This window comes from Podarcis gaigeae (assembly GCF_964106915.1).
Source record: "Podarcis gaigeae genome assembly, chromosome: 3".
In the NCBI taxonomy this organism is placed as follows: Eukaryota; Metazoa; Chordata; class Lepidosauria; order Squamata; family Lacertidae; genus Podarcis; species Podarcis gaigeae.
In genome coordinates, this window is record NC_139680.1 from 76,357,148 (window position 1) to 76,384,465 (window position 27,318).

Below are 27,318 nucleotides of genomic sequence, written 5' to 3' on the forward strand. Positions count from 1 at the left end.
TATTTTGAAAAGTATTTATTCTAAAATAAAAATCACATTTATCACAAGTTGCATAAAATATACAGCTTTTCCAAAAAGTTAATAGAAAAATATTTTTCTAAGTACATTTTGTGACAATAGAGTAACTCACTATTGCTGTGCCTTCAGATAAAGCTTTAAATGAAAGGGGAAGGGGATTACCCACAATAGCCAATATCTTGCATTGCTCAAATTTAGAAGATAGTTTTAAAAAACTAACTTACTCGTTCAAGTCTCATTACAAAAATACACCTCCATGTTCATATGTATTGGTTTGTAATGCAAGCACATAAAGCTAGTGGTAAACTAGAACTAATTAATATACACAATTTTCGACCTTGTAAGTTCCTAGAATGACAATCATTTTTTGCAGAGGGAAGAGCTTCAGTCAAAGTACAAAAGAGCAAATGCCATAAACTAAGTCCTGAAGGTCACTTAGGTCAGTCAGTGTGTTGTATACATATACTATAGAAACTCCAATTTGGTTTATAGTTTTTATATTATTACCTTTATGTCAAACTGAGGTGCTGCTGCTAATTGCTTCAAGAGAGCAACTTCAGGAAATCTACTTAAATGCATTAAAAGGTAATTATTTGAAGTTGATCAATTTTCTTTTCCCTATACAGAGTCTATGACTATCCAGAAGGTTAAAGGATTGCTGTATCGGCTACTTAAAATCCCAGGTTCAGAACTGAAGCTATCCTACGAAAGTTCTAAAGTAAGCTCATGTTCATACAATACAGAATACAATTTGTCACACTGCTACTGTCAACACTGCACTCTAACACTATTGAATTATTTGATTCCTGTAAAGGACAGTAACCATAACCATAATTTTAGACCTTGTTCGGCTTTCTTTTGAGAGGTAGCAGCTGCTTGAGCTCACATCTTTTGCCTTTCTAAAAAAGTTATGCAAGATTAAAATAGTCTAATATCTGGATCTTTTCTTATCCTAGATGAAAGGCAAGGAATTTGAACTAGACAATGACCTAAAGCCATTGCAGTTTTACTCTATTGAAAATGAAGACTCCATTCTAGTCCGATGGTAACTGCTGCCTTCACATCTTTCAATAAACAGTTGTATGCTGCTAGCAAAGCCTCTAACACGTCGTATGTTGATTTTTTAAAAAACTATTTCCTGGAAGAACCTTGATATGAAAAATGGAACGCTTATTTACTATACAAATTACTAGGTGGTATACTTTGTTAATAAATTTCTCTTTAAAAACAGTGCCATGCCTCATTGAGAAAAGGTAAGCTTTAACCAACTTAATGGAAATGCATTTAACCCATGGTTTGTGCTACGCTGCTAACTTTTTAGAAGTGGATGGGACTATAATAAATTCTACTCTCATTATTATAGATATAATCATAAGATCTAGAGAATTAAAAACTGAGGTATTCTCATTGTCCACCTGGCCTGAGGGCACTGCATTACTAGCAAGCATAACACTACTAAGTAAACACAGCTACTAACAGCACAATCCTACACCATGCCTGCCCCCCACCCACCCAGTGGGGTATAGCATCGCTGCCTGAGTGCTCCATAGTCACACCACCACATGGGAGAAAGGACCTGCTACCCTGATTTCTTTATCCACTGGTGCAAGGAATGAAGAAATGCAGAATTACTGCAGCATTCACCACCGTTCTTTAGCAAGTGGTAGAATATATAGTGCCCATAAGTGGAATACTGGTACACTAACTTATGCTTCCCTCCTGCATTGGCACAGTAGTGCGGGCCTCTTACATTCCTAAGGCTAGACTTAAATCCTTCTTCTTTTTGCATATTAATGCATGAGAGGTCAAGCTTATCTACATCTGTCATTTACTAATAAAGGAAATTGCTTTACTTCACATTTAGCTTTGTAAAACTCCTATAGAGAATATGGAAATCGAAAGGCTCCCTTTACAAAAGAAAAGATGTACAAAACATTGTTAAAGGGCCATTTGACACAAAACAAATTACCTGCGTGAATCCGCCTGTGAGAATAAGTGAATTCCATGTATAGTTTGGCACCCACAGCAAACATATTTCCTCTTTTTCCATGTAACCGGGGGGGGGGGGGGCACACACAACTGCCACTTACCCACACTTAATATTTGTCACAAGTGACAAACTACACAGGAGACTGATGTTGTGTCTTATGAAAGGAAATTCTTTTCAGAACCCACTGAGAGCCTTTCCTGTTATCACTGAAAACTACAGTTTCCTCATGCTATTGGCCAGTGTTCATCTTTCATCACATTTGCAGGGATCTCCACAACGTTCCTTGACTTTCCAGAGCTCTGCAAGTTCCTCTGGAGAATACTGCGGAGAGGACAACATACCACTCTCACATGTCTTCTCACACAACCAGAGATTGTCCTGTTTGAGAGAATTATTTCAGAGACTCTTTAACAGGAAACAAAACATGTCAAACATTGATAAGAAGAGGTCACAGTGATAGTTCCAAAGGCAGTTCATATTAGTTATACAAGTATCCTCTTGTAACAAGATTTTAAAATACAGACAGCAGGGGTAGTGAGAAACTAAAGAAGAGCAGAAGTCAAAGATTTCCTCAATAAATAACTAGAAATATATTGCTGGCAACAGGAACCAAACACTTAAGACTGAATCTTAAGTTACTGGATTGCTTCAGCCAGCAAGTCACCAGGTTAGATGCCACGCAGCAATCAGGAGTTGTAGCATTGCAGCTCTTGTAGCCAATGGGTAGGGATGATTGGAACTGTAGTCAAGCAACCTCTGCAAGGCCACAGATTCCCCAGCCCATACTCTCTGTTTGGCTAAATACAACCAATTCTCAGACCACTGGAATGGATGCAGTTTTTTGCTACCCTGAGCCAAGAAATTAGGACACTGATGGCGAACCTTTTAGAGACCGAGTGCCCAAACTGCAACCCAAAACCCACTTATTCAACCTAAAGTGCCAAAATGGCAATTTAACCTGTATATCTCATGTTTTCTGTGTGTTTCACGTTTCTTCTTTATGACTGCAGTTGTAATAAATAATCCTTCAAAAAGTTATTGCATTACATTCTTCTTTGTCTTTCCGTTGATACATAATTTTATGGTATAACTCAGTGCTTTTTCTCTAAAAAAATGTTTAGGGGTACTCTCATTTTGACTCAAGAAAATCACCACCGGGGGAAAACAAATACAGTTCAAATCGGGAAAAATAAATACAGTGAATTTCTTCTTCCATTAAATTCACAAAATGTTTAGGGGTATGTGTCCCCACAGAAAAAAGCACTGGTATTACTCCAAAACAAAGTTGTGTTATGAGCCATCAAACCTCGGAAATACATTTTTTCCAGAAGGTTCCACAATTTGGGCCACTAGTGTACACTGGAGGGCTGTACCAAGAGCCACCCTCTCCCAATTTATAATATATGAGAATGGTTGCATGCACACATAAAAATAAATAAACCCAGCCAGATGGGTGGGAAATAAATATTGTTGCTGTTGTTTTGCTGTTTCTTTGGCTGCCGTTTGATCACAGCCTCCACAGAATGAATTTCTCTGTTAGCACAACAAATATGTAAACCCAGCAGCCCCTTCTTAGGTTGCCTTCTTTATATGCTTACTGACCTTGGAGCTAAGCGCTGCTGAACTCAAGGCGGCTTACTCCCAAGTAGGAAAAGGAGACTGGTGGGAGGCCCTGACGCATAAAAAGTCAATGCGTGCTCAGCCCCTCAATACTCGCCAGGCCCTGGTGCCGCAGGCTTTGGACGGCGTGCGAGAGCCCTCCTCTCCTCTGCCACTCCCAGCACATAAGTTATGGCCATGCTGGGGTGACGGCACACATGCCCACAGAGAGGGCTTTGAGTGGCCTCTGCCACACATGCCGTAGGTTTGCCACCACTGCTGTAGGAGGAGCAAAGCACGCACATAGCATGCCGTACCAGGAAAATACAATCATGGGGAAAAGGAAGTACACCCTCTTTGAACTCTGTGGTTTTACATATGAGGACATAATAACAATCATCTGTTCCTTAGCAGTTTAAAATTCTTTACAGCTCAGTCTAAGCAGATTTGCACTGAGTGAAATAGCGCTGATTCCCAAGTACATGTATGTAGGATTCTCAGTTACTTAACAAATCAAGTAAAAACATACCTGATAGCGTTTTGGCCCAATGGCTGCCATCCAAATACCCATACTCACATCTTCACCCTAAATGTGCACATTTAAATCAAAATAAAAACCAAAATGAAGAAATGAGTTCAGTTTCAACAAAGACTCAAGATGGCACACACTTCATCATTTAAGCTTGTGCCGAGTTTCGTAAGTAAACATTTACCAGAAAACTATGATGTATAGGTGTGTTGTTGCGTTTGAAGCATATAGATGTCATCACATCCATATTTGAGGTAACGGAGCACTTCCATGCAACCATAAACCCCCAAGCCAAGTGTAATGTTGTGTAACTTTTGGCTTTGATCCAAAACCAAAACAAGTCTAACAATGGACTTATTCCTGAACAAGGGAATGAGGGAAGCCCTTGCCAACCTGGGGGTTGTGTAGCCACTGCAGAGTTCACATATCCATATAGAAGCTCTTGGAATGGACTCCTCCAAAACAACAACAAGTCTCAATCCCAATATTAGAATGTCAGGCTGGGGGAAAATGGAATGTTTGTTTATAAAATAAATAGGATTACGTATACACAAAGCTATCTCCATTCCTCCTGTCAAAATACTTGCCTGATATATCTTTAATCTCTCTGAGTTTCTTGCAAGCCATTCTACAATGTCTTTGGAAATTACATAACCAGATCCACAAGCAAAGGCTGGGTATGCAGGACTTGGATACTCTAGCTCTTGCCACTTCCCAGTGCGGTCGACGGCCCAATTTAATCTGAAACTTGAGACCAAAATCAAGTTATTTTGACAGAATATTAATAGCTCTTTAATTCTGATTAAGGGGGAGGAAACCCTTTCTCTAGGACTGGCAACTAGACAATTTAATCATCAGGACTAGTCCCTACAGAGAAGGAGCTCACTCTCATGTCTGACCCCTTTAATCTTTCAGGCAGCAACTTGCAATTTTTTGTACTGCCACCTGTTCTTTTTTTTCAATATACAAGTAGAAAAGTAGCCCCTATGTGCCCCACTTTTTGGCTTTTAAAGTTCTTTACACAATCTGTTTTTCCTATTTTTGTGGGGGTTTGTCGGGACCGTGAAATAGTGAAATCATTCACCTTGTAGTGCAGAAAAATTTTTTATCACAGGATTCATGAAAAAACAACGAAGGCTAGTTAACCTCTCTTCTTTCCCCATCTCCCTGCTTATATTTGCCTCCTTTACAGTATCAAGGGAATTACTGATACCTCTAGAAAAAGCTTTGACATCCACCTTCACTCCCACCCAGCATTTTTGCCAATCTAAGCAAAGCCATCATGGGGAAATCCAAATAAGTTGCAAGAGAAGACTGATACCAGAAACCAGCCCCCAAAACAAACCAATACATTATCATGCAAATCAATCTCTGGAGCATGTCGGCTGTATTGATTCTGCAGTTCAGCTGCTTATTAAATTTACTTCATATTTGAATGAACCCATAAGGAAACTCATAGGGCAAGGACCAGTAGATGTAATGGGACTTTCCTTCCTTCCCTTGCCCAGAGCAGATGTTGTAGATAAGGGGGAGGTCTGGTAGCACAAGCAGATCTTTGTACAAGCAGGATGCCACAAATGGAAAACCATCCATCATTTGTGCTATCTAGAAATATTGTCTTTGATTCTGCAGTTAGTTTATATAGAATGCAAATCAAAATATTGGTTCAAGAATGGCTTGGATCCTTAAATTGCAACCAGAGTTGCAAATTTCCTTAAACATACTTTCTGTGATTAGTGTGTTCATGCTTGCTCACTTATACTCTGCAACAAGATGAAAATAAAACAAACATTTAAAAACAATATTTGGTGCTTGTTTTTTGGCTTTAGAATATCCCCTATGCTCCCCATTATTCTTCAACCATAAGCTCCTTCAGTGCAAGGATACCTATTGCCTATGAAACTGTACAGCAGCAGAAACACTACTGGTGTAAACAATTTATTTAAATGCAAACAAACATACTTTCCCCACCAAGTATTTGGTCTGCCTAAGTTTTTAAGCTTTATTCTGTTGAACACAGCCTCCAAATCTATGTAGCAGTCATCATCCGTCTTCAGCAATACGTTGAAACTAGCTGCTTCTACTGTCCTGTAGCCAAATAAAAAACAATAAGACTATTATTGGGTTGTTGTTTTTATTTTGATTATGCATTTTGTGGTTTAATATTCCGATTTTACTCTATGAACTGCCCTGAGACCTATGGGTATGGGGCGTAATACAAATCCAATAAATAAATAAAATAAGTAAATACTACAAAAGTCCCTTAAAATGCATTGAAACAACTGTAATAACTACACTGAAACAGGTCTGATGCAATAGGATGATCAATGTTTCAACATTTTGGCTTCTATACCTTTAATACAGGTTTTCCCAGTGCAGCACCCATGCAGCACTCTTACCCTTCCCACATCCAGCCCTAAAGCCTAGAGGTACTCCAGAAAAAAAAAGACAGCAGACAGGTGAAATAAGAGGAAAAGGAGCCCTTTCCTGCCAGCACCAGGGGTAGGAAAGCGGAAGGGGAGGAGAAGGCAAGGGTAAGGGAAAAAGACGTCACCCTTGTACTCTGGTTCTTGGGAAGTAACTTGCCTTTTAGTCTCGCCAGTTTGCCTTCTTTGCAATGGGTGTTTTGCCACTGGGCATGGCCCCCACCATGGCAGGAGGGCACACTCAACATCCCATTGGCCCCTTGCTTTAATGGCTGCATCGAGGAAGGAATGCAACTTTTCAGCTGCCCAGCACCATTGCATGATAATCCACAGGAGCTGAAATTCTCTCTAACAGCAGTTAAAAATAAAGAGCTCTAATTCTGAAATGTTTGTCATCTTCAGCCTAATAAGAAATGCTGTCATCTTTCATATTCCTCTTCTGGCACTGGGAGGCAACTGTTTGTTCTAATTAAGACACTGAAACCCATAGAAGAAGAAAGGGGGGGGCTCCAATAATATTTTATTAGTAGTAGGATACTCCTGTAAGCTGTGATAGAGGGCAAATAGTGCAATATCCCACTTTTAGGAAAAGTGAAGGTGGTAGCCTTCTGGAAAAGGGAAAGTCAGGCTCCTGCTTACCCTTGTAATTGAACAGAAGTATACTTCAGTACTGGAGAGGAGGAATGCAAAAATCCCCAAAGGACGCATTAAATATGACAGAGAGTAGAGGGTAGGGAGACTTCTCAATGCTTTTAATGACCCTACATATGCACTGTGTAGGAAGCAATGAACAACTATTATGATACTTTAAAAACTCAAAAATAGGAGGAAAAGCAATAATGCAGTGATGTAAATATGAAGAATTGGGGAGGGGAGAAGTTTGTTGTATGTATGTAATATAATTGTCAAGAATATACCATGCTGTCATACTTCATGTGGCAAGCACAGCAGCAAAGGACATAGTAATTTGGGGAATCAATTTTATTTTAATATAACGTAACATACATCTGTTAGGGACGCAGGTGGCGCTGTGGGTTAAAGCCTCAGCGCCTAGGACTTGCCGATTGAAAGGTCGGCGGTTCGAATCCCTGCGGCGGGGTGCGCTCCCGCTGCTCGGTCCCAGCGCCTGCCAACCTAGCAGTTCGAAAGCACCTCCAGGTGCAAGTAGATAAATAGGGACCGCTTACCAGCGGGAAGGTAAACGGCGTTTCCGTGTGCAGCTCTGGCTCGCCAGATGCAGCTTTGTCACGCTGGCCACGTGACCCGAAAGTGTCTCCGGACAGCGCTGGCCCCTGGCCTCTTAAGTGAGATGGGCGCACAACCCCAGAGTCTGTCAAGACTGGCCCGTACGGGCAGGGGTACCTTTACCTTTAACATACATCTGTTACTGGGAAAATGTGGCCCCACAGGGAGGAGAGCAATCAGGGAACATACATACACAAACAGTGGGGAAATATGCACACTTTAATTGTATTGGAATCTTTAAAAAGGCCCATGGTCATTTCAAGTTACAGTTCATTCACACCTGCAAATAATCCACAACATCAAGGCATTTATAATTCTGCACCAGATAAACCAGGCAAAACCCTCAAACATTTCTCCCAACTTACCATCGATAGAAGTTCAATAATTTGGCTGGAACATTTCTGTATGTATCAATTACATCAACAAAAACAATATCATCATAAGTGTTGCTTTCTACTTTCAATAAGGCATCTTCCTCTTCAAGTTTATTTATATGATGTGTGAATCTTTCAGGGCGACTCTGTAGGCTTTTTAGGAGTGCCTCTCCCTCTGAAAATGAGATAGGAAAATGGTAAGCTTTCAAAAATCACATGTCTAACATTGAAATGATCACTCTGTAGAATTGATTCTCTATAGGTTTTCTCACATATTTAAAATATCAGCAAAAGCGTAATTAGATTGAAAATTAACAACTTCTTAAGACAAAGACTCATAAGTGAAAATCAGTGAAAATTAGGTTGCGGCCAAGGATGCATTGGAAAAATAATTATCTTTCCTAGATTTTTTAAAAATACACTTTGCTTTGCAACAGAAATATTCTATTCCTAAGTAAAGGGTGTTAAAAAAAAGGTCTCTGCAAGATGAGAATTCTGAGATTCTCAAGAATATTTAACATCCAATGTACTTCTACTTCACCTTCCTAAATACTGAAAGAAACGATTATCTTCACATATTGGAAAAGGGCTGTGCTGAAGCTTCTCTGTCCCATAGAACACAGGAAAAGTCCAAATCACACCTGAGAACTAGGATGCAGTATGGCAAGGCAGCTTTGCGCTTTCTGCCAGAGCTATTTGTAAGCAATCAAAGAAGTTGCAACAGTTTCCGTCAGATGGGGTGTTCCAGGATTGTGGTAGCTGACTACAAGCTGCACAACCCCAGAGCCATACAGTATCTCAGGCAGATCTGTCAGGGGTCAACTAACTTTAAAACACTAGAGGGAGCAAGCATCAAACAGCAGTGCCCTAATAAGAGTATATGTTTTGATGCTTACCTTGAATTGTGTAAATAAAGCCTCCAGCAATCCCTTCCACGCCTTGTGTAAATTCATGTGGCAATGACCCTTCCCCTGCCTATTGTGCACAATGATTAAACAGAAGAGAATTAGTTAAACTTTTGCTACAGAAATATCACTTCTACAAAACTAATATGGTTTGAAACTAGTTACTGTCAAGGTTTCCTCCAACATTTTGTCCAAAGAATTGATTAAATGTTGCAGCCCTAATCAAATGCAAGTGTTCAGAGCAGCTAGTAAACCATTACTTTGATGCCATAAAGCGGCAAAATATGGCAAAGCTGCAATGAGTTCACCTTTATTCCTAGCAGGAATGCTAGATCCCCACTGCATCTAGTATTAGAAACAGAGATTCCTAAGATAAGTCAATTATGGTTATCTAAAGACCTGCAGTTCAAAACACATATACTAGAAGATGGTATGATACCAATATATAAAGAGGAATTATGATATTTTGTTATTTTATACTCAACATGCCCAACATGCTTGTTATATCAATATAGTTATAACAATTCAGAGCAATTTGTTCTAGGCTAAAATGCAACTCACAGGTCATTAGCTAATAAGGCAAATGCTCTCCATAATGGCTTTCAAGATGGAAGTAGAAGCTTCTAAAGAGTTAGAAGCATTAGAATTTCCCCTCTGGAGATTCTATTTAAGATTATGAATTTATACAGATGTATAAACTATAAATACTCAAAACTATTATAAGATGATAAAATGATCCAAATGCACCATTTTGATATCAAGTAAAACAAAAATATATTTAAGAGGTTGCTTGAGAATTTGACCTGCTTAAAATGTTTACCAAAATGCTGCCCTATTATAATCATTATATGGAGGAATAAAAGGACAGACCGTAGTGATTCTGAAGACACCTCCGCCATCATTCACCATCACTTTGTGAAGATTTCTAGAAACTAGGCCTTGCAGATCCTGACTTTCCCACACAATAGTGCCCTCAAAACTCTGTCAAAAAAGTCACCACTTACTGTTAACAATGTATCTGTATGTGTACACACTAGACAAATGAATTTTTTAACAGATCTTTTAGATTCTTTGCAGAACAGAATAAACTTGAAGAACTGAAGTTTAATTTTCAGGAGGAGTACAGTAAATGAAGGATAAGACAAATCTTTAATAATTTTCAGCCTTATATTGTTCCTCACCAGAAATTTTAACACAACTCTCCAAATTTTAAAAGCTGTAGTTTAACAGTGGTGTGTTTTTTTAATCCTCTTACATCTGAGATAAAAAACAGTGAAGTACTTGAGTTTTTTATGTATCTGGTTAAGGCCACATACCTACTAATCGTGAAACACAACCAAATATCAACAGGGCCAAGAATACTAGCAGTGATGTGACCAAGTCTGCTGAGGATACTAAATTGTTTGGGGTCATTAAAGGAAAAAGAGATTGCGAAGTGCTCCCAAAGGACCTCTCCATATCAGCGTTTGAAACTCCCATTGTTCTAGGTGCGCTCTGAGCTCCGGGTGCAGTACTGTGCCTAAGATTTCAGATTAAAATTGCCACTGTTACTCGGAAGTAAATTCCAACCAAGTTCAAGGGTGCTTTCTCCCAAATAAGATACACATGCATTGGGGACCTGAAAAATTGCATTTCTTTTAAACCCAACATGTTTTGTTTAGGTTTCAGTTGCCTTGTTTAATGTACTTTTAATTTGAAATATACTAGCCAGTTAGTTATGATGGTTTAAGTCAGGCTTCCTCAAACTCGTCCCTCCAGATGTTTTGAGACTACAGTTCCCATCTTCCCTGACACTGGTCCTGCTAGCTAGGGATCAAAGGAGTTGTAGGCCAAAAATATCTGGAGGGCTGAGTTTGAGGAAGTAGTGCATGTTAAAGTGTCATCTACCTCAGATTCTCACAGTGATGCTTTAAATCAAAACAAATTTTGGAGTGGGATCATTGAAGGATCCTTAAGTCTTAGGTTTGCGAACCAGACACTCAAGGTGGGTCTCTGCCATCGGTTGTATAGGCCTTTAATGTGTGTTAATTGTGCTGCCAAAAAGAGATATTTATATGAAGGAAAGGGGGTGTGGGGAGAATCCAGGGCTTGTTTGCAGAGCAGAAGGAAAGGATGACCTTTTTCTGCCTCCCCACTTCCAACTACTCTCTGAAGAGTATAGAAGGGACCTTCTTTAAGAATATTAGGGGGCGGGGCAGGGGAAGCATGGCTTTGTTTTTTGAAAGCTTCAGGTGAGGACTAGACCATGTGAAAAATTAACGTAAGAGTTTAGCTGCAGTTCATTAATTTTCACCTTTGTATTATTATAAAAAAGTGTGCCTAGACATTCCATTGTTTTGCCTAGGTTTAAGGTGCCATTTAGCTCCTAGCTTTCATATCTTACTTTCTAACACTTCCAAATTGAGTGAATGGGTGGTAAAATGGCAAATGTAATTCAATACAGACAAGTCAAAAGTGATGCATGTTGGGGCAAAGTATCTTAATTTCACATATATGCTCATGGGGGTCTGAACTGGAGGTGACGTACCAGGAACAAGACCTTGGGGTCTTAGTAAATAGCTCAATGAAGATGTTGACCCAGTGCGCAGAAGCCATGAAAAAGGCAAAATCCATGCTAGAGATCATTAGGAAAGGAATCAAAAATAAAACTGCCTGTATTCTAATGCCATTATACAAATATATGGTGTAACTGTTGTTGGAATACTGTGTATGTTTCTGGTCACCTCGCCTCAAAAATACCTAATCCTTCCCCTGGGCACTCATTTTCCTAGTTAGTGCCTACTCAGTAGTTTTAAGGAATTTTTCCTAACCCAACATTTCCCATTATCTTCAGATGCTTAAGGATGGGATTTCATACTTGCCAAGATATTTTATTTCCACCCTAAAAGAGTGAGCACATTGAAGCATATATTAAAACATGGTTCTACTTCGTTTCACATAAACATTTTCCTGTTTAATAGTTGCTTATGAAAGAGGCAGTTCAATAGCTTCTGGCATATTTCTGATTGCCCTTCTCATTTTTAGTGACTCACATTTAGCTCATACCCCAATTTATTCACTGGCTATGAAAGAAGAACAGAAACTTATTCTCCTTTACAGACAAACCCCCAAACACTTCTCCCAAGCTTATTTGGGGGAGACTACAGAGGTAAGTATCCATCTCTCATCTTCCATTGCAATATGTTATCATGGTTATGCTTGTGACTGGTTGGAATGGCATGTTACAACAGTAGTAATTTTCCACAAGCACTGTTATTTCCCGATCCTGTTTTCCCCTTCACTGGGACATCTTCAAAGCACTGTGTGTGTATCTGCATCCAGTTTACAATTGCATCTTGTCTCCTTAAGGAATTAATGTATGTTGGTTTGCTTTATGAAGGGGGGAGTGTAGACATTCAAACAACATTTTTTACAGTGAAAAATAAATGGCTGGAGCTTAAAATTGGTAGAGGTCTCTATGAGAAAGTAGCAAAATCAATTATCACGCCTTGCTAACTTTCGTTGAAGGCTACCTACTACAGTCGAATAATCAAAGAATAAAACATAGACTATATGCAATTTCCCCCAGTGCACTAAGGTCAAATCTGCTGCTTTTATTAATGTGTTAAACCATAGTGAACATTAACCACAGTAAAAACTGAGGCACTATGGTGTTTTTTGTTGTTCAGAATGCTGCTCATTAATAAATGCATAAAAGACATAACTGTGTCAGGGATGAATAAACGCTGCTTTAAACTAGTGTCTTACAAACTCTTCTTCTTTAGCTATTTATTTTGGCTGTGGGCTCCCTGAGCCTAAAGCTTTAAGAGACAGAATAACTGTGGCCTGAAAAACAAGTGTTCAGAGATTTCCTTCCTGCAAAAATACAGATGCAGTTTAATTCCAAAGAGGGATAGACTTTATCCAGTTTTATCAATCCATTGATTTTGCAATTCCTCTTCCAATGTATTGTCCCTGGCACACAATTAAAAAGTCTGCTAAAATTAAATTGAATAAAGATAAGACACATCAAAATATCAGTAATTTAAACCCAACAACACTTTTTATCACATAATCATCTAAATAAAAATGTTTTATGGATATCTGGAATGATGGGCTGAGATACTTTCCACACAAAGCTAATTCCAGGGGAGTAACAAAAAGGCTGCTGATTAAGCAAGACCTCCATATTCTGCTCTTAGAAGACGTGGAGGGATGGTCAAACTATGTTGACCTTTAGTTATAAGTAACATCTTTCATTTTAACAAGAAAAGTATTGTTTTGTTTGTTTATTGTGCATTTCTTGAATTTTTATCCCACCCTTCCTCCCAAAGAAGCTCAAACCAGCAATAAAACAACGAACAAATGTTAAAAACATGCTCTCCACAGAAGCATTAAATCTATGGTTCACTAAAATCAGGATAAAAAAATATAAAATATAAAAAATATGCATTTTAGAAAAAGTTTGTATTACACACAACTCTCAATTCATGTGGGGGTTATTTTCCGGGCCTCCCTGTTTGTAACCAAATTAACATATATTGGGAGCACCCAGCTTTATCTGTTGATGGACGGCCGCCCTGACTCGGCCCCGGACACACTGACCATATGCTTGGAAGCTGTGGCTGGATGGCTGCGTGGGAGCCGGTTGAATCCTTTGAAGACAGAGGTCCTCTGGCTGGGTTGGGGGGGGGCAACTCCCATCTCTTGCAGGGGTCAATTAGTGCCAGCACCTTCTGTCAAGAGCTTGGGTGTAACCTTCGATGCCTCCCTTTCCATGAAGGCGCAGGTTCCAGCAAAGGTGGCATTTTTCCATAGCCGTATTATGCAGTTGGTCCCTTACCATTCTCGCCGTGATCTGGCCACAGTGATCCATGCGATGGTCACCTCCAGGCTTGATTATTGTAACTCGCTCTACGCGGGGCTGCCCTTGAAGCTGACCCAGAAACTCCAGCGGGTGCAGAATGCCGCGACGAGGCTCCTTACAGGGTCCTTGCCGCTGGATCACATTCATCCAGTGCTTTACCAACTGCACTGGCTCCCGGAGGAGTACAGGGTCAGGTTTAAGGTGCTGGTTTTGGTTTTGACCTTTAAAGCCCTATGGGGCCTAGGACCCACGTACCTATGGGACCACCTCTCCTGGTATGCCCCGCGGAGGACCTTAAGGTCCACAAATAACAACACTTTGGAGGTCCCGAGCCTCAAGGAGGTTAGATTGGTTTCAGCTAGGGCCAGAGCCTTTTCAGCCCTGGACCCCACATGGTGGAACACTCTGTCACAAGAGACTATGGCCCTGCGGGACTTGACAGCTTTCCACAGGGCCTGCAAGACAGCGCTGTTCCGCCTGGCCTTTGGTTTGGACTCAGTCTGACCCCTATGTTTCCCTCCCCTTATGGTCTTGATTTATCAGCTACTTCAAAATGAGGCTGCATTTTAAATTGCATTTTAACCTGAATTTTAAATAGGTCTGTTTCCCCCCCCCCCTTTTCCCCCTATGATGTTTTTACTGTGATTTTTATTGGTGTTAACCACCCTGAGCCCAGCTTTGGCCAGCGAGGGCAGGGTATAAATAAAAATTATTATTATTATTATTATTATTATTATTATTATTATTATTATTAGGCACGTGAGCCGGAGGGCAGCAGGGCTTGCTCAGCTGATGTGTGGGGAAGCAGCTGCTGCTGCGCTACCCCGCATGTCAACTGTTAGGTGGGGAGGCCTCAACAAAGCCGCACTGGGCCTTCAGTTCAGGAGACCCTCCTTTTTGGGCTCCAAGGAGGATCTCCTCACAAGCCAGGACTTTCCAGGGTGCTACCCATTTCCAGCACCACACATGTGCACAGTTGCACGCAAATAGAGCTTGCGTAAATGGGAAGTTGCCTGTACTGAAATGATCTGTCCATTTTAAAACTCATTACATTCTTCTTCCATACTTCTCTCTTCACTGGAGGAACGTGCAGGAGGGATAATATTTTTTTATCTCATTCATTTTCAGAATAGGCCCATGATGGAAATATCTAATATTTCAACTTTATAAGTGGAAAACAGGATAAGAAATAGAACTGTGCTCTAGGGCTCTCTCTATACTTTAATCTACATTAGGATTTGGACCCAAGTCTAAATGTAGAACTCCATTCTCTGGCCAGATCTATTCATTCTCTTCCATATTAAGTATGAAACAATTCTCTTGAAAGCTTATAATGCCGCCTCTCCATTAAGTTATTGGGATGTTAAGAAGACTTTAGTTACTTACAGATGAGCAGAGCTACAAAGAGATATGGTTGCTAGCACCGAGTATGTGTGACATTTCACAGTCTCAAATCCATTAATAATTTAATAATGACAGAAAAAAAGCTGAAGAATTCTAAATAGATGAAAAAACCAAATGCCATTGTAAAGAACCAGTTTAGATACGCTCCACACATACCTCAGGCAGAATGAACTGTTCTACAGGTTTATACCAGAGTCTGTTTACTTGCACTCCACAGCTAGCTGGACTAAAGCGAGCACTGAAGAGAGCCTCCTATGAAAACAAAAGGCAACACATTTGTAAGCCATGAATGCCATTAAGGTTCATTAATATTCACACACTCTTGACCAGTTTACAACATCCAAATATAGTTGTAGATACAGGAGTACATGCAATCACCTGCATGCTTTTTACATGGCCTGCCCACACCTAAAATGCAAATATGCATTGCTAAATAATGGGGGCGGGGGGAAGCTTTCAAGTCCCTATATCAAGACTTCAGGGCCTTAGCCAACATCTTGCACACTTAAAGGTACCCATGTCAGAATAAAAATACCACAGACTACATTTGAAATGTCCACTGAGTCCAATACGATATATTCCAGGTTCACATCAATAATATGCAAACCTCCATTTCAGGATATCTCAAATGCAGTACTAATAGCAGAACAACCCACAATTGCGTTCAAGTCTTACCTATTTTAATCCAATCTCATGCAAGCCTTTATAGAATTTTTGGAACTGGTTGTGGGATGAGTAAGGAAAATGGTTGTGCTTGTTTACTACCCATACATTAGTAGAAATTATCAGAAACCACTCCTGGGTGATCTGGCACATGCAAGACTCTTCTCTCATGTGAGGGCCAAAGCAAACTATCCCCTCTGTGTTTCCATGCTGATCATAGAAGGAGCTTTCCTCCTTCTGTTGCTAACATAAAAACCAAGCAGTCTGGCGCAGGAGGAATACAGTGACCTTTCCTCCTCCACAAGCCTGCTTGGAATTTCTGGTCTCCTGTGGCTACCAGGCGAGTTGTTAAATACAAGGGTTTTTGCATACTTCTTTTATTATTATTACTATTACTGCATAAGTAAAGCCAAATGTAATCCCACACATAAAACATTCCCCAGCTGCTAATTTAAACTCTAAAGTACATTGCAAAGCAGTCCTCTGACTCAAGTTGCAAAGCAGTCCTGTGACTTAAGCCTGGACTTTCAGCTACCCTGCGTAAATAGCTACTTTAAAATCCACTGAAAGAATTCTACCTAACATAACTCTCATTTACCATGAGCCTCTGGAAAGCCATTATACGGAATATGCCTTCCATCACAATGGATTCAAAGCATCAGGGCTGGCAGGAAGCAAATTAATATCTAGTTTTAACACCCACTGCAAGGTAGAATCATTTATTTATTTAATATCCCATCTTTTAGGCTGCAACCCCTTTCATTGCATAAAATCACAAAAAACACAACCCATGCAAGCAAGCAAAGGAGCCAAGCCATATCCTACGGCAGAAGGAGACCCACCTAGATTCATCAGCCATTAAAATCTAGACAAAAATTAATTTAATGGCCTAATGAAGAAAAAAGAATCTGTGTTCCCTTTCCCTGTGCCTAGTTATTTTAGAGCAGACAGAAGACTACCAGAAATCATGGTTAAACCATCTTCTTCAATGTTTTGGCACAAAACCTAGAGAGGGCATAGAAATATCTGACTCGTTGCCCTTTTCTATTTATTTCTCCTCCCATATACCCACCCCATAAATCCTATTCTCACTGACTCACAAATGTCAAAGAACTTTCAAGGAACAAATTGTTTGACAATTGCAGGTTATGGCACTACAGTCCAAGCTGTGCGTTCGTTTATCATAGATACCTGTTACCTCTCCTTTATTCTACACTTAGAAAAAGGCTGTGGATTTTGTTCATTCTATTAGGACAACTACAGCAGCATACCTCCTGCTCTGCCTGGTACAGTTTCACTGTTATGTTTCTCTGGAATCCTACACCCTCAGCATCGTAGAACACCCCAAGACTGGTGATGACAATCGGGTAAAGGACTTTGAAATGCACACTGACAACTCTATCTTCCAAGAGCGCTGAAGTGTCATCCTCTGGCAAATTGAATGCTTCAACTTCTTGATTCAGAACTATTGGAAGTGGGGGGGGGGGAGAGTAACAAAGAGCACAACAGAAGTCAATTTAAAAAAGGTGATTGAGAGAAAGCAACTCTTGAACACTCTTATTACAGAAGACATGGATTTTTTCCATATTAATTACAATCACTGGCAAGTGCAGTGGATAATGTACTTAGAAACAGCTTACACTTTAATCCCTAAGACATTTACTTAAAAGTATATCCAACTGCACTAATTAAGAAGAGTGGGTGGGCTTGATGTAAAACAAAGAAAGGGTCCTTGCTAAAACTGTCATAACAGCCTAAAAATGTTTGGCTTAGTATGAGAGATTTTTAGTGTAAAAATAGCCCAATGGGCAATAAACTGCAACAGTTGCAATGTTCGCAGAGCTAATTAGCTATAAGCATATGCTACATAATAAGCAATCCATCCAAAATATTTCTAAAAGTTTTTACCTGGGTTAGTGATGTTCAGAAGTCTGCATGAATAAGGATCTTCTCTATCTTCTACTGGCACATCACATCCATGTGCACCAATTATAAACTTCACAAGGACACTAAAATATTGTCATTAACAACATTTACTGATTTCTGTTCCATATTTTCCAGAATTATGAAGACTGCTTCACACAAGAAAACCACAACACACTTCACCCACTTTTGCCCTTTACAAAAGATTGAGGCTGCAACCCTAAAGCGGGGGCAGGTGGGGACAGGAGAACTGAAGACAGATTAACTAGTCCGTCCACCACACTTTGCCATCCTTTTCCAGGATTTTTTTTTTAAGCTCCTTGGCTGTAGTGTTTCCTGTGGTTTGGGAGCATGCAGTGGAGGTGGGGAGATATTTGATCCTTTGGATCCAAGCCATCTGCTAGTCGGGCTAATCTTCCCTGTCACATCCCCAATTCAGCCCTAGTGATGTTCTTGTTTTATACCCCACCTTTCTCCCTGACAGAGACTCAAGGCAGCTTACAGATAAACTAAGAACAGCTAAAACATAGAAAAAGAAACAATAACTAAAAAAACCAATTAACGGCAGCTGAAGTTTCTGCAATAGTGAAGGGCATCTAATATGGACATCCAACACCAGAGCTCCCTCTCCAAGGTTGGAGCAATTCTCCTACTCTTGGAGGGAGAGCTCTGATGTTTCAGATGCTTCATGGGATGCTGTCCAAGAAACCACAGAGTTTCAGGGCTCAAGGTATAAAAAGGAAGGACTTCCCTGTGCAACTTGTTTACTTGTTTCTGTGGAGTAGCAATTCTAAGTTCCCTCAGTTATTTGAAAGAGAAAACTAGACACTGGTATTCATTCCAGATTAATTAAAATGAGATTAATGATCTTCTAAATGTTTTTCCCCATAAAGGATTAATAATCACAGAAATGATTTATTAAAAGCCAGTAAATTAGCATGGAAACCTATTACATCCACTTGCCTTGTTTTGCTGCCATCTTTTTTCAACAGTAATGCATATCTTAATATGTAATGAAGTGTCATCCTGGAATATTCCAGCTACATAGGACAGTATTATGACATGTTCATTAAAAGAATAAAGAAAAGCACTGTCAAGCAGATGAGCATTTTAATTTAGTCAGGACACTTCTTGTTGGAGAATTCAGAAGCAGGCAACAGAACTCACTATAACTTAGCGGGGTTTTTTACGTTATTTAAAGAATATTTTGAACTAATTCCACTTATTGAAGATTCTCATAAATGAGCTTGGATACTAGGTGTTGAGTTCATAAGAGAAGGAACAAGCAACTCTTTGGAATTACCGTTGGCTCAGTCCTGGGTGCTGCTTCAAATGCCTGAACCAAGTGTTCCTTATAGCATTCCGCAACCCATCATTATGTCGTGCAGACAGTACCCCTACGATGACATCATAATGTTTCGGTTTCCAATGAGGAAAGAAAGCCAGTAGACCTAGGAAGTAGAAATTAACAATGCCTTACTAGAAAAGCAAGTGCACAAATAGAGTGGCGAGAGCTATAGGCAGATCATTCAAATGGTGGTGAAATGGTAAACAATACTGGGGTAGTAACTTTAAAAAAAACAACTCAACACTGGAAGCTGATTTTAGTTTGCATTAACTTGCTAACTCTTCAACCAGAATTAACTAAATACAAGCTAAACAAGCCAAACCTGTGTAACAAGAGAAGAAATCTTAAAAAATAATAAGCTATTTCTTAGATTAATAGGTAAAGAACACAAGGGATTTAGAAATGCAATTTCATATATTTGAGGAGTTTTAGGCTTTGACACAAGAGCACTTTAAACACTAAAATGAATGGATTGCATATATTTTGAAGCCTGCAATACTGTACTGAGAAGATAAAGCTATTATTGTATAGTTAAAATTAATATAAACCAAGGCAGAATTTGGGGAGTCTCAGTGGTTTGTATACAATGGAGTCCCATAAGCTCAAGGATTCCCACTAGAAGTTCCCCCTCCCATCCCCAATGTGTATCCCACACCCTCACAAATCTGCTCCAGAAGGTTGGAGGAACTCACAAAATAGATTTAGGGAGCACGTGGGCGGGGGGGGGGGAGAAAAGTTTATTAAGCAAGCAATAATCCTTGCGCTAAAGGGACGCTTACTTAGCACTGCATTGGAAATGAGCCAGTACTCTGAAATTTTCATGAGGGAGAAAAGGAAGGTTACATGTTTTAAACTGCATTCTCAGCTAAACATATGCATAGCCAACTGCTATGGCGAAAAGCTTCATACAAAAACTTAAAATAAACAAATTTTCCTTTACGCTAAAGCGTTTTCCTAAACTGAGACTAAATAAACATGGCATAATCTTAGTCAATTGAGAAAGATAGGCTTGTATCTTCAGTTATTCTATAATGGAAATGCTCAGATGTATATTTAGCACTGGCAAGAGATCAGTTTCATCTCACTCTGCTTAATTTGAGATTGCATCCAAAAAAATTAAGATGACAAATCAACTAAGTGCCTGGACAGCTTAGAACAACTACTGCACGTAAGGCAGGAAGAGGTAATTTCAGAAGTCTAATTTTAGCATATCCCAAAAGATTTTCAAATTTACATTGCATGTTCAAGATTTAACAGCATAGTGACATTTCATAATATCACTGTCTTCTATGAGTATCTTATATAATATATTGTTGCTGGCACACAATTTCAAGAATGGAATCCTGTAGTCACAAGATTATAAATTTGAATTACAAAAGGTTTACACCAGGCATAGGCAAACTTGGCCCTCCAGATGTTTGGCGACTACAATTCCCATCACCCGTGGTCCTGTTAGCTAGGGATGATGGGAGTTGTAGTCCAAAAACATCTGGAGGGCCAAGTTTGCCTATGCCTGGTTTACACAATAGGTTCAATCTAAGGAGGAAATGCTCTCTCCGGTATATTACCATTCACACTAAAAAATAGCTGGGCACAAGTGCCACACGTATGGAGAGAGTGAGTTGGTGTTATACAGCCAAGGAAAATTCCCCTCCGAGTCAATTAAGTGAGTGGAAGTCACTTTACACTCCTGATCTCATTGCCATGAGTCCACAATTCCACCCACATCTCCCTGTAAGAACAGGGGAGTGGGGACCCTCTCCAATTTCACACCCCAATTTTAATCTAGTCCTGGTCACCAGCTATGCAGTGGTACAATAAAGGTTGTAGTTACAGATAGGTAGCCGTGTTGGTCTGCCATAGTCAAAACAAAAAAAATTCCTTCCAGTAGCACCTTAAAGACCAACTAAGTCAGTTCTTGGTATAAGCTTTCGTGTGCATGTGTATCTGAAGAAGTGTGCATGCACACGAAAGCTCATACCAAGAACTGACTTAGTTGGTCTTTAAGGTGCTACTGGAAGGATTTTTTTTTGTTTTGAATAAAGGTTGTGACTGTTTAAATATATCTGTCCACCTCTTGCTGCCCCAGAACTCCAGGCTTCCACTCCAACATGGAACTGAGGAAAAGACAGGAATTACAGTATTCCTGCAGTTTCCCTCTGTAGTCTACACAGAAAGATTCTGCAACTGAGGGGAAGATCCCCGCCCCCACATTCCAAAGTGGGGCTCAGCAGTCCAGCACCATTCAAATCCCCTGTTCCCCTGCCCCAAAGGATGCCCAATTTAGAGCTAAAGAGGAAACAGAAGATTATTGTGGTCCACCTCTGTGGGGGAACAGGGACAAAGAGAGGGAAAAGATCTTAGCTATCAATACCAGTCAAAATCTGTGAACCATGTTTTCACTGTTGCTGGTTTTAGATTTGTTATACACTTGACCTAAGCTTTTGAAGAAAGTGATGCCAACCTAAAAAAAAATTCTACAAATGTGTTTTAGTACTCCTATCTCCAGGCTGTTTTTTGATCTGTGGAAAGCATGCTTGTTATTATTTCTGTGGAGAGATTATGCAAGTATTTGAAAGCCAGTATTAGGACAAAGTAAAACCCATCAAATATATCCTGATAATGTCTCAAGGAATCTAAGGAGTTTCTGGTCGGAGAGACTTTTCTTTGTACATTTTACTAGAAATTATTGGAATATCTGGCTTGCTTCTGAAGCTATAATGTGTATTTGTCCCTACTAGCTATATGAAGCTGTTGGAAGTGGTTATCAGGGGATTTGGAACACTGTCATCAGTATGCTGATAATATCCAGCTCTACTTCTCAGTTACATCTAAGTCAGGTGTGGCTGTGGAAGTCCTGGACCAGTGCCTGGAAGCAGTGGTGGCCTGGATGAGGTCCAGTCTGAACTTGGCAAGATTAAAGTTCTCTGTGTGTGTGGTTCTTGGGTGTAGAAATTAGGCAGATTGCACTTCTCCTAAAGGAACAAGTACCTTGGGGTTCTCATTGAGCTACTTTCATCACTGGAGGCTCAAGCAGCCTAGGAGTACCTTTCACCAGCTAATACCATTCATGGACAGGAAAAGCCTTGCCACATTGGTCCATACATCAGCAACTCCAAAATTGGGTTACTGCAGTATACTCTGTGGAAGCTGGTCTAGGTTCCCTTGAAGCTGGTCTAGGAGCTTTAGCTGGTACAGACCTCATAGTCCTTAGATTCAGGGACTATTCTATAACTCCAAGTTGGAAAGAAAGACTAGTATGAATCTAACTTTGTCCTAATTCAATTCAAACACAGTTTTGCTCCCCAAAACACCAACTGATTTGTTCCTAAACCTCACAAAAAACCACCTTCAATCATCACATGGTATCTGGACCACTTATGGAGCAGTAAGCCGCCATGCACAAAGCTCAATGCACTTTTTGTGTCATAGCCCTAATGCCACATCCACAGTAAAAGGCAGGTAACTAATCAGAGGTACAGCAACAGGATGACAACACTGGTGTTTGCCACCACATGTAACTAAGTAGAAACATGAGGGAATTAGAATCCAATTCGTAAAGCTACTTAAGGAGCAGGTCTAACACATAATTAGCTCCCAGATCTAGTTACTTTTGAAAGCTAAACTGCTACAAAGCAGGATCCCACAGAAGTGGGATCACCTGGACCGCAGAGAAGGATAAAGAATGGAGGCAGACTACAAGTCTGAATGAAACCACTTTGATGGTTTTATGCTGTGAAGCAGTCTATAATTTTATTAATGAGAATAGAGGAAAGCAGGAACTTGAGATCCCAACTATACACCCAACAGTTCACTGAACTCTGCAGGAGAGGGCCTCCTGAAGACACCATATTACAAGGAGGTTCATTCCACATGATACAGGAAACTGACTTTTAGTGTGGTGGCACCTACCCTTTGAAACTCCTTTCCATTAAACATTAGGCAGGTGCTAGAGACAACAGGTGCTGTCTCATTGTCTTTTCAGTGCCTATTAAAGATCTTCATTTTTCAACATGGCTTTTCAGTGGAAATCTGTTACATATGAAATTGTTTCTACCTATGGAATTGTTGTTGTTAAATTTATGTCTTGCCCTGTCCTTTCTCTCAACAGCAACAAACACACCCGTAAAATACCTCATAACAATCTGAACATGGATATAGGCTGAGAAGTATCTCTACTAAAAAGGTTTGTTGGAAGGAGCTGAGGATGGTTTTACTGTAATATTGCTCTGGGATATTTTATGGAACAATACATAAATGGAATAATAAAACTAACTAATTAACTAGCTGGACAAAGAGCATAGTGGTGTGTCTTGAACCCTCTTGGTAGAAGCAAACAGGTAAACTTTGTAAACAAGACTAAGCAAAAGGTCTGAGAGTAAAGGTAAAGGTAAAGGTACCCCTGCCCGTACGGGCCAGTCTTGCCAGACTTTGGGGTTGTGCGCCCATCTCACTCAAGAGGCCAGGGGCCAGCGCTGTCCGAAGACACTTCCGGGTCACGTGGCCAGCGTGACATCGCTGCTCTGGCGAGCCAGAGCTGCACACGGAAACGCCGTTTACCTTCCCGCTAGAAAGCGGTCCCTATTTATCTACTTGCACCCGGAGGTGCTTTCGAACTGCTAGGTTGGCAGGCGCTGGGACCGAGCAACGGGAGCGCACCCCGCCGCGGGGATTCGAACCGCCGACCTTTCGATCGGCAAGCCCTAGGCGCTGAGGCTTTTACCCACAGCGCCACCCGCGTCCCTGGTCTGAGAGTAGGTGCAACCAAAGTTTAAGTTTCACCACACTCTGAGAGGAACGTTTGCAATTTTGCCCCTATCCTAATTTCAAAAGAGATTTGATGATCTTGAAGGCAGCATGTTTGTCATAAATACTCAAGAGAACAAAGGGACTGGGGTCTAATTTATTGGGCCATTTTTTTTTCTTCAGCATGTGATAGACAAATACATACTAGTTCACTGATTGATAACAAATAATGTACTCCAAAGTACTCCAGCATTTGGTTTCATTAAATCTGTTTCGTATGATCAGCCCAGTAGATGGCCAAATCATACAGTATTCTGTCAATAATTTAGTTTGCAATTCTTTTTCCCCAGCAGTTTTCTTCCCGAGTTTCTTAGTGCCGACTTATTCCTTTATTTAAATAGTTTTGCTAGGACATATTCTTTTCCAATCTGTCTTGAACCAACAGAGATCCCCAAAAATTAATTTTTAGGAAAGGAATGCCTGGAGGCCTCCTCCTCATCTTTCTTTGGTTGCTTCAATAATAATGGATGACTGGATAGGAATCCCCACCCTTCAGGTCAATAGCCAGGTTGAGGGTTCCTCCTGCCCACAACACATACACAGGATTTCCCCTGCTACACTCAGGCATGTTAGTTCTTAGCTCACCTCTCACTTTCCCCCCCTAGTCTAGATGAGCATTACAAGCCAAAAATGACTTTCTTGAGAGGAAGGCTCATTGAACTCATTCACTTCTCAATAAGAACACATAAGGCGAGACTCTAAGCCACCTTTTCCATATCTTATTTATGCTTTATGAGGAATCTTTTGCCACCATTCAATTCTTCAACAAACCAACCTCCTTTCTCATTTACTCTCATCTTTTTCTGTGTGCCTTATTTTTACAGCACTTCCTTCCTACCTCTGTCCCAACTTCTCTCCAAGTGCCTGGGTGAATTATGCCCTTCATTCCCTCAACCTCCCCCCGCCTTCCGCCCCGCTTCTGGTTGACGCCTGCCTCCCTCATGCCTCCTGATCCACAATCCCCTGCTCCTAAACTCCCTCCAAAACGAAGGGGGCAAACAACCCTCCCCACCCTCTGAGCTTTCGCCAGTAACCTTGCTTGCCTTGGGGGGGAGGCAGCACGTCGCCATCCCCTGCTCTACCAATACCTAAGTTTTTTTTTGGGGGGGGGGAGGCGGGCACTACCTTCGCCCCTTGCCCTTCTCCCTCGCCCTCAGGAGGCAGCAGCCCACCACGGACGACGCCAGGTGAGCCCTCCTGAGAGCGAGGAAAGGGGGCTCAACAGGCGCTTGGCAGGGCTCCGTCAAGGGCAGCCTGCCCAGAGCGCCCCCCAAAAGCTGGAGCCGGGCCTGCCTCTACCCGTTGCCCTTCCCTCCCCTCCACACAGGGCGAGAAAGGCGCCCCCCCACCTTCTCCCCTCCGCCCCCCCCCATGCAGGCTTCTCTCCTACCTCACCTCACGCGCGGGGGAAGAGCAGGGTGAAATGCCGCCCACCCCTCCCTCCTTCCCTCAGGGAGGCGGGCAAGAGGGCGCCGCTCCCCGCTTGCTTCCTTCCTCCCTCCCTCCCCGACCTACCTGCCGGGTGCTGCTTCCCGGGGCCACTCGCCGGGCAGCTGAGGAGGAGCAGCCAGAGGTGCAGCACGACCCCGACCACACACGGGCACAGAAGGACCAACCAATTTCGCATTGGCCGCCGCCGGCCCCTTCGCAGCCGTTACGGACCTCTTAGCGGGGACCAGGAAGAAGGGGCTGGGGAGGGGGGTGACCCGGAGGGACAAGAGGAGGCGCCTCGCTTCCTCCCCCGGCTCTCTCGGAGGCAGCGCGAGCGGCGGCGGGGCTCTGCCGGCCGCCTCTTCTCCAGCCCCTCCCGCGGCCGGCCCAGAGCCAGAGCCCCGCCCCCAACGGGGAAACGCGTGTGCGCACAGCCGGAGCCCCTGACTACAATCCCCACAATGCCTGGCGGCGAAGAGGGGGCCGCCGGGGGCCTCCAGCTCTCCCCTGGGGATGCCCCGCAGCAAGCTGCGGATCGGCAGAAATAAATGAGAGCCAGCGCCGCGCGAAATAATAACGATGAATTTCATTTCAATGGCTCTCTCTCTTTTTTGCTTTATATAACCTTTATATAGCCTTTCACATGGGAGGCTTTCTGTCATGTCAGCTTGAGCTCCCCTCTCTGGACTGAAGCGCTTTACCAGCGTTTGAACGTAGGAAGCCAGCATTTTTTAAACGCCCACGCCTGCGAAGAACTTGCGGGTGGGAGGCGGGAACTAGACCTGGCTCATCCCCAGCAGCAGCGTCCTTCGCCTCTCAAGGGAAGCAAGCAAATGCCCCAGGACCGGCTGTTTGTTGACATGCAGGATTAAATCTCGCTATATTTGCAGGCGGGCGGAGTGTTACGTGGGAATGCACGTTCCTTCTTCTGCTGGCAGCACGCCTACTGACGGTACAGGGTTATCCACTGATAACTCTGAAGAATCCACCAGAATCACAAACGGGACTTAATAAAATTACCTGTGGGGGACTCTTCCAGATTGTGTTTATACACTGAAAATCGATAAAACTTCCTACAATAGAAACCAAAGTTTACAACGATCCACCTCTGTTGCTGAAAAAGCCAATACAGATAAATGTAAATTCCGCTGTCATTGTTGATATCATGAGTCGTTATTCCAAAGGGCTTCTTCAGCAACTGTTGAAATGAGGTTAAATTGAAAAAGCGGGTGGTTCCGACCTGATGTTTAAATTGACAGTTTTTTAATGATGCTGTATACTGTTCTGGGCTCCTGATTGGGAAGGGCAGTACAGAAATAAAACATGTAATATTTTTTTTCGTGTATGTGTAGGGAATGGTCCACCTGTTACAGTTATTGATTCTCTCCCTTAAGTTGGCCTGATCCAGTCATTTAGTCTCCTAACCCTACCACCCTGCACCTACTGCTGCTAATTGCTTTACTGGTACTGCCCCTATGATTTTAACAGCAGCCTGGCATTCAGAAATCTAGCAGGTGAAGCTATTCCTAATATAGAGATGAAATGATTATGGGAAGCTTCATCTGCTTAATTTTTGCATGGCAAAGACGCAGGAGTAGGACCATTAAAATGCTGGCAAACCCTGCATGTGAGACCAAAATAAAAATAAAAATTGTGCCCACACCTTCTGCAATGAGATTTACACCTTAATTTTCTAGAGTGCACTTGCATTATTCACTGCAATTTATTCCACATTATCCACATGCTGCAAATTTTATAATTCATTTATATATGTACCCTGACTTCTTATCCATCAGGTTTCTTTATAGTTT

General features: G+C 41.5%; 2 protein-coding genes across 5 annotated transcripts in view; one reads left to right on the forward strand and one right to left on the reverse strand.

Annotated features, from left to right (window-relative positions):
* The window catches only part of TBCE (tubulin folding cofactor E), a 31,746-nt gene extending 30,632 nt beyond the window's left edge, over nt 1–1,114 (forward strand). The window contains exons 16-17 of one of the 2 annotated variants that reach the window (XM_083732513.1): nt 645–736; nt 975–1,114. In XM_083732513.1, coding sequence (XP_083588639.1) covers nt 645–736; nt 975–1,067 — 185 coding nt within the window. In that variant the 3' untranslated portion in view covers nt 1,068–1,114. Of the gene's footprint in view, nt 1–644 lie in introns of both variants that reach the window. The other variant, XM_083732512.1, reaches the window with a different exon arrangement.
* On the reverse strand, nt 1–25,953 carry B3GALNT2 (beta-1,3-N-acetylgalactosaminyltransferase 2). Of its 3 annotated transcripts, none has more exons than XM_083732532.1 (12): nt 25,592–25,953; nt 18,886–19,373; nt 17,908–18,008; nt 17,271–17,464; nt 15,493–15,588; nt 9,957–10,067; nt 9,078–9,156; nt 8,173–8,356; nt 6,099–6,224; nt 4,724–4,883; nt 4,137–4,193; nt 1–2,386 (listed from the first exon to the last, which is right to left on the reverse strand). In XM_083732532.1, exons 2-12 carry the CDS (start codon nt 18,945–18,947, stop codon nt 2,252–2,254), a joined length of 1,305 nt encoding a protein of 434 aa, XP_083588658.1. In that variant the 5' UTR covers nt 18,948–19,373; nt 25,592–25,953; the 3' UTR covers nt 1–2,251. The 3 variants fall into 3 exon arrangements, with proteins under 3 accessions (XP_083588658.1, XP_083588657.1, XP_083588656.1); XM_083732531.1 differs by having other exon boundaries at nt 6,108–6,224; nt 19,226–19,373; nt 25,592–25,926; XM_083732530.1 differs by having other exon boundaries at nt 19,226–19,373; nt 25,592–25,914.
* Between the last annotated feature and the right edge of the window lie 1,365 nt (nt 25,954–27,318).